A 13,936-nucleotide genomic window follows, 5' to 3' on the forward strand; every position below is an offset into this window, starting at 1 on the left:
GGAAATGCCTCAACAGAAGGCCAAGCATGACTACCATGCTTGGCTCTTTTTTTTTTGGTTAGTTTTTTCAGGGGAGGGGGTGTTTATGTTTGTGCGAAGTAAAGCACTTTGAAATGGTTGAATGCATGCGCTCGTCACAGTTTGTGACTTGAAAACTGTGCTCTTCTTTTGCATCGATTAACAGTCTAAAACTGCTGTTGCTGTGGAAACAAACAGCTTCAGCCCATGTTGGTCCTGCATTCTTTGGTTGTACGTTCTCGGAAGCACAACACGCTGCTTCAGGCTAACAGGTGGACCACATAGGACTGTTGGACTGATAAAGGCTCATTTATACTCGACTCCAGATATGGATACGCAAGAAAACCTTCCGTTTGTACTCTGTGTTCAATTCCTTGGCATTTTCGTTCATCTCCTGGTTCACAAGAATGTTTCGAAAAGGATTGCAGTGCACGTGAAATCCCAGAAACGCTGAAAACGCCGTATTTGTATGTCACTCCACAAGTGGCTGCTGTGTTCGTATAACAAGAATATGGATTGTAAGAAATGTGTCTCCACGTACGCAGATGATGGCGTAGTAAATGTGGGTAAACTTTACTGGAAAATTCGAAAGTGTGAGCAGCACATAAATGACCGTTTGATATATGAGACATCTTCATATAAGTCAGATTACCTGTGTGTGTGTGTGTGTGTGGGGGGGGGGGGGGGGGGGGGGGTTCGAGTTTGGGAAATATGGTATATGGGAAATATGGTATTGTTGTTTTATTTTCTTCTTGATTAAAAACGTCCACGCGAACCTAAATACCTGGATAACGTATAAAAGTGCAATAGCAGTGACGGGAACTTTGTTTGAAATGGTCATTTTGTTGTGTACGTGGAGCATAAATGAGCCTTAAATGAGTCTGAAACGCAGTGTGTTGGTGATGACGGGCAAATGCACTGGGTTTGGAATTTTTTGCGCTCTTGCGCTCAGGAATGTAAAGGATGACAAGATGATCATGTGGCCGGCGTTAACGGACCGTCTGTCCAACAGGCAGTGGGGGCGTTTACCTCAGGTAGTGATGGACGGGGGTGCAGACATAACTCCTACGAACACATAAAGGGAGCCACATTGAAACAAACGCAGGGAGAGAGAGGGAGCTGCAAAAGGGTCTGAAACACGTTACAGGCCGAAGCATGGGGGGGGGCAAATAAGCAGCGGAGTACTGACATCAGGGAGGGAACATCTATACAGGCGCTAAATGATAAAAAATGCAAAAAAAAAAAAAAAAAAGGAAAGTTAAGACTATGAAATTATAACTGAGCTCCAGCTTCCTCTAAATATCCTTTTTAAAGCTTTTATCCCTGTTTGGAACAAAGAGAAAGTTCATGGAAATAAATTGAACTTCTCCTTGAAACGATGCAATTGATTTATTACTCTTTTTATCGAGACCACTGTTGTGATAAAGTCACCCCCAAAATTTCAATTGACATATTTTCTGTTTTTGTCACTAGTTTAATGATTAGTGACACGTCTAACTAGACAGATAAAGAAAAGAGATGTTATATGGGAACTGCTAACTCCACATCAGTCTGACTCATCATCAAATATGTTGATTAGTTTACTTTCCTGTGAGTATTTTTGTTGTTCCACACAAATCTGGTTCTACAAAATACATTTATCTCTGGATTTCACAGTGATATTTAGCATCTTGACATCTACAGAGCAGTATTGAAGAAAGAGTAATACCAATATTCTTTAACAGTGTGAGAACAATAACTCATTACTAAAATGTACAGTTACAGTGCTGGTTACTTTTGTCGTTATAGAGCAGCAGAGTATTTTTCACCAACTCGCATCCAAATGATAGAGCATCTTCCTCCAACTAACATCTAGATTATAGGGCATCGTCTTCCCAATGACTGATATAATTTAAATAATCCAGATTAAAGAACATTGTCCTCTAATGGATGTAACTTTCGCTAAAGTCCGGATTACACAGCATATTTCTCCACTAACTAATACAGTGCCGACAGCTCTACTAACGCTAACACTACAACATTACAGGTGTGTTTCCATTAATAACACAGAACACACTGACAGTCATGCAAGAGTTTCTTCACAAAGTCACTAGTTACTTCTTAAATGTGCTCTCCCATGTAAGATACTTAATTCGATTTTAAAGAAGCAACTAGAAATCATAATCAATGATTTGCATTACCTTCAACAACGTTGCTGGAAATGAACAGAAACACTGAGATACGACATTTACGGACACCATCGTGACACTTCACAGGGAGATAATGACAAAAATAAAACACGCACACACACACACACACACACAAATGTAATCAGCGAAACACACACGTAGCTGGAGGTGAGATCACGGAGGAGCCGCCACGTTCTCTCCACACAATAAAGAAAATGAGAGAAAAGAAGACGGCTTTTGCAAGAGGAGGGGTGATGGGAGGGTTGGAGAATTGTAACAGAGAGGTAATAACTCACAGTGAGTTAACGCTGCAGATGGATGAGCTGCTAGAGTGCGCGTTACCTCGACTGCGTGTTAGAAAACTGCACATGCACAAAACAAAAATGGGGGTAGGAGGGGGTGGGGGTTGGGGTGGGGGTGGGGACATCATAATAGGATGGAGTCAGAGAAAACAGCCAGATAGGAAATGGACATTTCGCCGTCCCCTCTGAGGCCCTCGTCACGTTTCCACGAGTGGTCAGACGTCAGAAAGACAGAAAACTGAAGAGGAAAGGTAACGAACCGTCGGGGAGGCTCTGACTGCTGTGGTGACGGCAGAGTCGTACAACACGGTTAACATTTCACGACAGACACCGAGGTCAAAACCAAACTTCAGCAATATTTACAGAGGTTATGTCTGGTAGACAGAACTAAGGCCCAGAAAAAAAAAAAAGTGGAAACATCAAGGCCCCGATTACGTGACAACGTTTCAAGAGGAAATACCTTGTTTTTTGCATTTACATTTCAGGAAAGTTTTGCGTTGACACGGCAATGTTTCGAACGATGAAACGATGTGTGTTTTTCCACAACAATGGCAGAAATGCTGAAAACTGTTTAGTCAGCATGTCGGGCCACGAGTTGGTGCTGTTGGTTTTCTTTGTAATTAAACCTAGTTGTTATTACGACGACCGTCAACAATCAAACTCGTCGCAATGTTTCAAAAAAGTTGTTTCCCTATTTCCGCGGAGAAAGCGTTGTGGCGTTTTTCAAAATGTTCCACCTTGAAAAAGTTGCGTTTTCAGCGACTCCGAGCACCGTCGTCATGTCAACACATCCCCAGAACGCAGCGAAAGTTTATTGAACGTTGTCGTGTAAACGGGGCCTTGATATGACTCAGTTATAGTTACTAAAGACTTTTGTCGTAGGCAAATACAAAGTCGCTGGCTCTCTCTGTCTTGCTAACAATGATAATAGCATTAGCATTAGCTCCTTAAGTTCAGCTTGGTTACAATTCCACTAAACTGTTGAAGCACTGATTTGTTATTTGCTACTTTAATCGTACATGAATGTCGTCTCTCTTTGCCACTGTTAGCATTAGCTGAAGCTGTCTTAACAGTAACAGTAATCAGCTGTTAGCGGTTAGCTTCCCTTTCAAAGAGGCCAGGAAACAGCAGTTATTCCCAAGTTGAGACTTATTATTTACAGCACATCTAGACAATATGTAATCAGTGGCTGTTCTTGGTGCTTTTGAAATCCAAAAGTTAAATACATCCGTAACAAAAGTTTTCATACATTACTGAAGGAGGTGGACTTACGCTGTGATGGAAATGTTAGCGGCCGACATGGGGCTGACCTCCTTTACCTCCTTGGCCTTCTGCAGCGCCAGCTTCTTATTGATCGCCTCCTCTTGCTCCTCCTCGTCCTGAACGGCATGCGAAACGTAAACATACAAACATGCATGCAAATACGCAGGCAGTGAGACCTTCGTGTGAGATTCCCATTATCTTCATCCGCTTGTTTCAAAATCGTAACTTCAGACTTTTGGCGATTTTAACGTGTCGATTTCAATTAACTACTGGAAAACTACAGAGTTTAAATTAAAAAAAATGTCTCTGTTTATTCTGACAGGGAACTTTTCTCAGTGTACCTGAGAAAGTTAGAATAGAGAATATGGACTGGGAGTCAAGACACTCTGGAGGAAAACTTTGTTCTTATTGTCCGTCTACTGAGCATGTGCAGAAGAACTAGTTGCTATGGCCGTGGTGCACATGTGCAGTAGCAGCATTGTCAAAAATAAAAAGGGTGGGTTTCCCCCCGTTTCCATGGAGATGGAGATGGAGTTGGAGTGTTTTCAAAAAGTTGCAATTACCCCCGTTTCTACAGAGGCAGAAATGGAGTGTTTTCAAAAACATCCACCTTGGTAGCCATTTTTTTTTTTAAGTTGAGTTTTCAGCGGCTCCAAGCACCGTAAAAGTTTTCCGTTTTCACCTGAAAACTTTGTCATGAAATTGGGACATAAATGTATCGCATGTATCATGGGTTTGGAGAAAGTTTAACTCAGAAGGCATCAAGATGTGTGATTTTTTTTTCTCAGCTTTTCTAGAGATATACGGAGCACAGAATTAGAATGTCTCCAAATAAGACGGTTTTATTGACTCGATCAAGGTGAGGCATTCTGACAATGTTAACAAATTTATTGACTGAGGGTCTGTGTGGGATTTAATGGATGTGGTTGGTTCCTCCATCTGACTAAAAACTGTAATAAGCCAAGAAAAATACTGTACCTTAGTGAGCTCCTGGGCATTAGCCAGGTTATCCACAGCGATGGCCAAGAAGACATTGAGGAGCGTGTCTGGTTATTACTATCGTCAGGAGAAAATAAACTGAAGAAAGATCTGATGATAAACGATAAACACACGATCAGTAGCTACAGAGGCAGCGGTTCTTCGGATCGATGGCGCAGGATACAGTTTCCAAAGAGGGTGAGGACGATGAAATAAATGGAGGAGAACATCCCGCCGTGCACGCCCCCGTGTGACTTGATGCCGTGATACATGACGGCGTTCCAGTCCTCGCCTGTCAGGATCTATTGGGGCGGAGGGGGTACACACGGGGGGGGGGGGCGGCAGAGTGAAGGCAGGAAAAACAAAGCAAGAAACCACTATGACGGAGTTGACCTTTACCTGGAAGACGGTGAGGATGGCCGCTGGGAACGTGTCAAAGTTGGTTGTCGGCGTTTCGTCTTCAAAATTAAACCTGCGGGGAGAAAACAGGCCGGCTGTGAGCGCTCCCTCTGACCTCCCGCTGCACTCAGCGGCTCCTCGTCCCTTCACATCACTCAGGCTCCAAACAGCCCATCAGCTGCCAGTGACCTCACGGCTCCTCCGCTGTTTCTTCTCTAACGGATGAGACATCCTCATGCTGATATTCTGCATTTCCGACCGCCTCCCGGGACCTAATTACACCTCCTCCGTTGTGAAGGATTGGATACGGAGGAGGTGGAGACGGCAGCAGAGCTTGTTTGGTGTCTCCTCAAAATCTATGAGAGCTTTCCCTCGGTCGGGATTTCATTAGAATCTCAGCAGCCTAAAAAATGCCCTTTGATTTTCAACAGATTCAATCCAAACTCCAAACTTTCAAACTTTTTCAACACTTGTTCTGATCTTTCTCACCACAAAAGAATGAATTTCAAGATTACTGTATTTTATTTTTTGCGGTTCTTCGGCTAGCCATATGAATTATATATCAAAAATACAGTAAAATACCAACTGTGACCACCAGATGTCACTGTATGACAACAGAATGCTGCTACATTACCACAGAAAAACAAATACAATAATCTAATGTGCTATAAAAAAAAAACCTAATCATGGGTTTTCGATGGAAAAGGCAAAGCATCAGGAATAAAAAGTCTTCACCAACCAAAGTACAGTGTTTTCTGAACTGTAAGTCACATCTCATAAAAACATTTCATGAAGAGGAAAAAAAACATTTTTCTCCACGTCAAGATTTAAGTGTTAAATCATGTGGATTGGTGAATTTGCAGGAATTTGTCTTGCTGCGTCAGTCAAATAGAGGTAGTAATGGTGATTGTTCTGTGGTACTGTAGCAGCTTTCTGCTGCCATACAGTGACATCTAATGGCCAAACATGGTATGGACAGTTTGTTTACATACATAAGTTGCTTCTTAATATAAATTGAATGACCAGCCCAAACAAAAACCCAAACTCATAATGCAGGAATTACAGTAATCATAAACGGGGCACTTTATGCATAAATTACACAATAAATAGTTAAATAAAAATCTTTTATAGGAAGCAATTTTATTTTGCTTTTTTAGGTAAAAAGTGTCAAAATTGCAGGAATTTCCCTGGGTACCTGTTTCTTTGCAGATATTTTTGCTTGTTTGAGCATGGTCTGCACAGTAAAAAATTCAAAGAACACATGTAATCATTTGGAAATAATTAGAATGAACTCAGGGTTTCCTTTGTAACAGCCACCAGGTCCTTGGCTGGTTATCAAATGTGAGCCTCAGTGAAGTGTGAGCGGACTCACTGTCCACCAAACAGCTGCATGCCCAGCAGAGCGAAGACCACGATGAAGAGGAAGAGCAAGAAGAGCAGGCTGATGATGGATTTCATGGAGTTCAGCAGGGATACCACCAGGTTCCTCAGAGAGTTCCAGTACCTGCACACACACAGATTGTAGTTTCACCACCTCGTCACGAGTTTGAACGCGAACACAGAGACTCCGTGCGTTGCTCACTTCGTGACTTTGAAGATGCGCAGCAGTCGGAGCGCTCGCAGCACGCTGATCCCGAACGACGCTCCGGGTTTGATGGCAGCCCAGACCACCTCGAAGATACTGCCGATGATCACCTGAAGTCATCAATGCAACGCTTTATTAAACACATTTACGCTCTGAAACATACAACGGAATCCACTTTAAATAGCTACATTTATTAAACTATAAATTCTGAATAAAAGACAAAAAATCTATAACAAATGCTAATATGTGTATGGAAATAATAATATATTGAAATATTAAATTATTATAATGAATATAAAAAATAAAAACAATATTCAAAAATGAAAATAAAATGAAAATATAAAAAGATTTTTTCACAAAAATCCAACACTCAACAAATTTATTATGAGATATCTTAAATAAATAGAAAAATATTAGATTTTGTGAACTACATCATAAATAAACACCAGGAAATACATTATTCTCTACAATTAAAATAATCGTTTAAAAATGTGGAGAAAATGAGAGACTCTGACCTTTTATAACCCGTTTTAACCTTTTTTAAACCTTAAACTGAAACACATGTACGTTCTTGGGTATTACTGTGTTCCTGTGTTTCTGGTATTTTAGAATTATCTACATGTAGGAATGCACAGATACCGCTTTAAAGGACGAGTACAGGTACTGACCTTTAGCTACTTCTCGATACCAAGTCCGAGTATCGGACCCGATACCGATGTAGGTATCGGTGCATCCCTATTTATATGTCTTAAAACAGTGATGGAGTTGCCAGATGAGGACAGGGAGAAGTAATAGGGGTAAATCATGTTGCCCCCCTTCCTCCCTGCCCCGCAGGACACCTCACCCCAAAGTCGAAGCAGTTGAAGGAGGAGTGGAAGTAGTTCTGAGGTCCGAGGCCGTACATCTTCATGAACATCTCAGCCAGGAACAGACCCAGGAAAACAAACTCAGCCAGGTCTGAAACACGTTAACAACAAAAAGAAACCATAACCAGGCCCGCTGCGCAAATACAGAAGAGAAAGAGGCTATTGTTGTGCTTTGATCGGAGGAGATAATGGTTCAGAGGAGGCAGGTGCACACAGAGTCAACACGACATCGGATTACATTACAGTTACCTGCTAGTTACATGAGGAAAAAAAAGTTACCATGTAAAGTATTTTACTATTTACAGACAATTAACTTCAATTAAAAAAACATGAAGAGTGAAATATTGACGTTGATTTGACCAAAACATGTTTTAATAGATGCAGGAGCGTTGGCGGCAGACTGAGGCGCCGTTTACACGACAGTGTTTTCAAGCGGAAACAGGAAATATTTGTGTTTTCAGGACAACGGTGCTCGGAGAAACTTGGAAATATAAACTCTTTGAAACGTTCTGAAATGCTGTGGAAATGGGAGAAAATGTAACTTTTCTGATTTACACATGGGCACCGCGGCCGAAGTAAACAGTTATTCTGCACATGCTCAGTAGAAGGACCTCCAGACTCTCCTGGGACTTCGTTTAATCACCCACAATAGCAATCCTACTTCCTCGCCTTTCCATTCAAATCTCCATGTACTCCCATTGTTAATGCTTAGGGCGTATTGTTCTCTCCATGCATGTTTGTGTGGTGCGTGCTGCATGCTAACTACGAAATAGCTTTTCTGCTATTTCGTTTTCAAAATGTTGCCGCGTAAACGCCACATTCTTCTGAAATGAAAACGCAACAAACGATGGATTTTCCATTAAAACATCGTCATGTAATCATCGCAGATATGTAAGGACTTTCCGCTTCCTTCAAAATAACGGTCTGTAACTAGCTGTTAAATAAACTTTAGTCTATAACCAGAGGTGGAACAGATGTAGTGGATGAAAACTATGAGACATCGTCACTCCTTTGAGGTGAAATTGGCTGTAAAATGAGCATTAAGATGAGGTGGTGAAATAATGAGCTGACAGTCTGTTCCAAGTATGTTGAGCCGTTGTGGATTAGTGGTGATTTGACAGTGGTTGGAGGTGTGCTGGTTCCAGGTGCTCAGGTACTCACACAGGGCGTAGGTGAGCCAGTCGGGCTGGTCGTAGTGCACGATGGCCACGCACAGCGTGTTGAGGCCCACCAGGCACAGCACGGTCCAGTAGAAGCTCTGGGACTTCACCAGGCGGCGGATGGTGAAGCGGAGCCGCTTCTCCTTCCTCCTGAAGTACGACGAGTTCTCGCTCTTGCTCTTCACGCTGGCCCGGGCGAACGGGGACCCTGGGGGTGCAGTGGGGACGAACGCACAGGGCTGCGATAAAGTCACCGGGTCTGAACCCCAAAAATACAAGGAGACTTTTTTTACTTTCACTCCTCTTCACATCCTGGAGGGCTGAAAGCTCAGTGAAACCCCCCCCCTACTCTCCGCCTCCCCACCAGTGTGGTGGTCTTCACTAACCCCCTCCCACCCCGCTGCACACATTTAGCCCGAGCTATATTAAACCCTGAGTAACTTAAATTAAGAACAAGTGTCAAGGGGGACTGGAAACGGAGGAGACGGAGAAAAATGGCTCCATTAGAATTTCATTACGAGCACAGGAAGACGAGTGAGCTCATCATTTCCTGCTCTATTTCCATCCTCTTCCCCCTCCGACCCCCCGGACCACCTCCGGAAACATCCATCCATCCATCCACCCATCCATCCATCCATCCACCCATCCATCCATCCATGCATCCATTAAATAAGCGAAGGTGCAGAGGCGAAGCAGGGTGGAAACACGTGTCAGGGTTTAGTCCTCACCAACAGACGAGATGTCGGTGAAGTGGTCCTCTCCTTCCTCTGCATTGATCAGGTCGTTCTTACTCTTCTTGGTCCTTTTCAGCACTGCCAACACAGACAGAAGTAAATCAGGTCCGACAGCAGCCCTCTCCAATAAATCCTCCCGGTGTTCACTGAGTTCAGTAAAACATTTTGAAAACAGCCCTCACCACATTGGCTGAATTCTGGAAGGAGTCTGTGGTGATGGATTACTGTCCGCTGAGATTCGCCAAAAATTTGCTGAAAATGGTTGGTTGTTTAAGATTAAGTCTTGTTTTTAACCTTTTTTAATAAGACATTGTAAATCAGCTCAGTCTTTATCAACAATTTTTACAGGATTTTCCTCAACTTGCTCCACACATTTTGACAAATCAGATCCTGTGTTTTTCTTTCTTTTCTTTTTTTTTTAGCCGTACGACTCTTATATGTTCGATAACTTCTTCCACTAACACGTCCATCTCCAGAGGTTTTATCCAGTCACTGCATGGTGACCTCGAGCACCACCATTAAAGAAATAAGCTCATTCTCATATAAACAGGGTCTAAGGCATGGTGAACTCACCTTTAAATATGTTTTCAGTGGCTCTGAGCACTGCTGATCCACAAACGGACACCCAAAATACAACAAAAGTTTTCCATTTTCACTTGAAAATGTTGCCATGGAAACAAGGCCTCATTTTTAGGATCTCAGGTCCTTAGTAAATCCGGCCACATGTGCATGTTTTTCCCTGTTTGAGACCAGTGACTTTTAAAACTGTTTTCAATGACTGAACTCTGTTGTGTAAACGAAGAGTCAAAACGCATTAAACATTCACCGTGTTTTTCCTTGAGGGGTGTCAACTCTCCTGCAGAGGAACCCCTCTATCTACATTTTCCCTGCACTTGCAGTTTTCCAGGTTTTATGCTTGAACACAATTGAGAGTTGCTGCTGGAGGAGCATGAAGAGCTCTCATACTCCCACACCGCCTCTCTGCTCCTCCTAATCTCATTAACCCTCCACCCTGACGCCAGTAATCACTCTGACTGTTACCCCGGGTGAGGCTGCAGGTGAGAGGCAGCGCGGCCTCGATAAGAGCGAGCACACACGCGCGCGCACACACACACACACACACACACACACACACACACACACACACACACACACACACACACACACACACACACACACTCTCAGGGGTGCCAGTGGAAATGATCTGTATCAGCCACACGCTGATAACTCAGTTAGGAGGCTGCACAGATGGTGGCGGCTCTCACAGTTAGGAGTAAGCAAGTTTCCCACGCACACACGCACGCACGCGCGCGCACACACACACACACACACACACACACACACACACACACACACACACACACACACACACACACACACACACACACACACACACACACACACACACACAGATTTCCTAAATCCGACTACAAATAAGATGCAAATGCTGAAATCGCACTAAAAAGCTTAATCTTGTGTTTTTGTTGCTGAGTTAGAAGTTTATCTGCTTTTAATTTGACAGATTAGATCAGTGCTTCTCAAAGCATTTTATTAAACGGCCTCCGACTGCCCCACTGCCCCCCCCCCCCCCCCCCCCCCCCCCCCCCGGCCCTCATTTCCAATTGTTTAAAGGTCTTTATGTCAACTACTTCATTGTTTGTTTAATTATGTATAAAATCAAAAATCAAAGAAAAGCAAATGGAAAAAAAAACCTGCTGTATAAACGCGACACTTATCTGACACGAAAACACAAAAACAATGCGGTTTCACTGTAAATTATTTTCCCTTCTATAAATTTAGAGACTACTAGCTGTGGTATTTCTTGTAAAATCAGATACAAAAGAGCCTTGTCTATTCTGCTGCTGCAGAAAGCTTCGTCATACACACAGCTGGTGGCTTTAATGTAGCGTAGAAGTAATTCAGCAATTAAAAAACAGAGGAGAAGACAAAAAACACCAGCTGCTGCAAACAAATGTACCTCAAAAGACAGCTTTCCTTTAAGTTCTATGACCTCCGTGTGTTCTTAGCGGGGTGTCTGTATTTTCAGCACCAGTGTGTTTTCTGTCTTCAGTTTCTGAGCTCCTCACCAGAGTTGGTGTGTTTCCGTTTGTACCACGCTCCATCCAGAGACTTCTCCCCTGCGTTCTTGTCTTCCTCAGCCAGCATCACCTCCTCTGCAACACAAACACACCAAACTTAACAACAGAAGTGTTTCATCTCTCTCTTTCCAAGAGTTCTGGATACTGAAAAAAACAAAACACTAAACTTGTGAGCCTGCTATGTGGAGCCCACATAACTTTAAAACTCCTATTTTGCAGTTCGACATGACAAATGTGATGCTTCAATAAAAATAATTGTTCAAATGTTTTTTAAGAAAAATATGTCCCATCCCACTACATCACTTTATCGCCGCCCTTCACAGCAGATGATAATTGTTGAGTTTATAAGCCCACGAGCTAACTGAATAAATCCAAAAGTTTAATTTTACTCACTAACTTTCACTGGTTTACCTGCTTGCTTGATTTGTGGAGAGAAAGAAAACATTACAAAATTAAATCTACATGGCTAAAATAGCGAAAGACTGTGAAACACTGCTAAAGCAGCTACAATGGCGAACACAGCTAAACTAGCTTGAAGGGCTAAAAGAGCAAGAGAAACAGTTGAAGTGACCAAACTATCTAAACTGCATAAAACAGCTAAATATTCTGAAAAGCTTAATGATGCTAAAGTGGCTAAAATGGCAAAAATGGTTAAAGTGACCAAACTAAACAGCTAAAACAGCTAAAGTGGCTAACGTGGATAATGTAGCTTTAATGGCTACAACAGCAAAAACGGATAAAGTGACCCAAGTACACAGAAAAAACATGCTATAAAGTTAATTATGCTAAAATAGCTAAAGTAAGTAAACCTGCAAACATGGATAAAGTGATCAAACTAAACTACAGCTAAAATGGCTAAACTAGCAAACTAGGCTTGAAGCAAATAAAGGCTAAAGGAACCATGCTAAACTGCAAAAACAGATAAATATGCTACAAAAACATATTTAAAAAATAGTAATGCTGAAGAGAGGAAAATGGCTAAAACTGCAAAAAAAAAAAAAAAAAGATAAAGTCAACTTTACTATTTTTCTAGTTGACAGTCACAGTAATAAAAATCCAACTTGGTCGTCTGTCCGTAGGAATGTCCGTGTTCTCCCATTGTTAATGTTTATAGCTTATTGCTCTCCGCGGTCATATGTGTGGTTTCATTACAATAACAAACAGCGACGCCAACTCATGGCCTGGTATGCTAACTACATAGTTTTTTAAAAGTTTCTGTCCAATTAGACATTGTTTACAATATGTTGACGTGAAAACATGAAGCGTTTCTGAAACTAAAGCAGAAAAGTTGTGGTCATAGGTCACAGGTGTGTGTGTGTGTGTGTGTGTGTGTGTGTGTGTGTGTGTGTGTGTGTGTGTGTGTGTGTGTGTGTGTGTGTGTGTGTGTGTGTGTGTGTGTGTGTGTGTGTGTGTGTGTGTGTGACCTGCTTTGCAGATCCACTCCAGGTAGCCCGTCAGCTCTCTCTCTATCTGCTGCTGTCTGCGCAGCTTCAGGAACTCCTGCCTCTTCTCCACTCGCTCTCTCTCCTTTGCGAACTCCCTGTTGGAAAAAACACACGCAGACATTTATCGTAAAAAGACGTGAAAGCAGTGGCGCTCCGACACGCACAGCAGCCTCAGGAACTGGATTATTCTCCACTTCATAACTCATCGGAACCTGCAAACAGCTGCAATTAGCTCCTTTCCGGCATCGTCTTATCTGTAATCCAGACATTAAAAACAGTGAAAAAGATCTGGAGGAAACATCGGCAGTCAGGGCTGAGTGATACGACGAGAAGATAAAAAGAGCATTTGTTAAAAAATACATCGGTTTTTTTTTTACAATTTTTTAGTTTTTTCCATCACAATGTGTGTCTGCAGTTCCACCAGTGAGACGTTTCAAGACATTTTACTTTCTGACGCTTGTGCGTCATATATGGATCTGGATATTTCATATATGGACTGTTTTCGCATTCTATTTCCACACGCTAACCTGTAAGCCGCTGTGCCGCCGTACATCGTAAACAATGGTCAGTTTACTGCAGCTCTGCTATACAGCTACTTAACCAATCGTCGATGAATTTAAAACCACAAATGTTCCCCCTCCGATCAGGATATACTGTAGGTAATTCCCAAGTTTACGTGTATATCATGAATAACGCCAGTTTATGAAATGTCTGAAGAAAGTGCTATTCTGGCATGTAAAAATGGTTTATATGTATATATTCTCACAGGATATGCAGCATGAAAGCTATTACTATTTTGTGAGCAACAAGGCAGCTCTCGTTCACACCAACTGGACAAGTTAAGAATGAGTTGGATGAAAAAAAATTGTAGTTATTGATATCTTAATTACTTTTATGCTTGAGAAGGTCCTTCAAATGA

The 13,936-nt window shown here is 42.2% G+C and overlaps 1 protein-coding gene across 1 annotated transcript in view; it reads right to left on the reverse strand.

Annotated features, from left to right (window-relative positions):
- The window catches only part of cacna1ba (calcium channel, voltage-dependent, N type, alpha 1B subunit, a), a gene marked incomplete at both ends in the record, with an annotated part of 109,690 nt that overhangs the window by 38,626 nt on the left and 57,128 nt on the right, over window positions 1-13,936 (reverse strand). The window contains 12 exons of the mRNA XM_080466528.1: window positions 1,048-1,083; window positions 3,761-3,867; window positions 4,730-4,797; window positions 4,914-5,031; window positions 5,129-5,201; window positions 6,501-6,632; window positions 6,711-6,823; window positions 7,558-7,670; window positions 8,741-8,960; window positions 9,472-9,551; window positions 11,561-11,647; window positions 12,997-13,108. Coding sequence (XP_080322654.1) covers window positions 1,048-1,083; window positions 3,761-3,867; window positions 4,730-4,797; window positions 4,914-5,031; window positions 5,129-5,201; window positions 6,501-6,632; window positions 6,711-6,823; window positions 7,558-7,670; window positions 8,741-8,960; window positions 9,472-9,551; window positions 11,561-11,647; window positions 12,997-13,108 — 1,259 coding nt within the window. The remainder of the gene's footprint in view (window positions 1-1,047; window positions 1,084-3,760; window positions 3,868-4,729; window positions 4,798-4,913; window positions 5,032-5,128; window positions 5,202-6,500; window positions 6,633-6,710; window positions 6,824-7,557; window positions 7,671-8,740; window positions 8,961-9,471; window positions 9,552-11,560; window positions 11,648-12,996; window positions 13,109-13,936) is intronic.

This window comes from Lipophrys pholis (assembly GCF_963383615.2).
Source record: "Lipophrys pholis genome assembly, chromosome: 7".
Classification (NCBI taxonomy): domain Eukaryota; kingdom Metazoa; phylum Chordata; class Actinopteri; order Blenniiformes; family Blenniidae; genus Lipophrys; species Lipophrys pholis.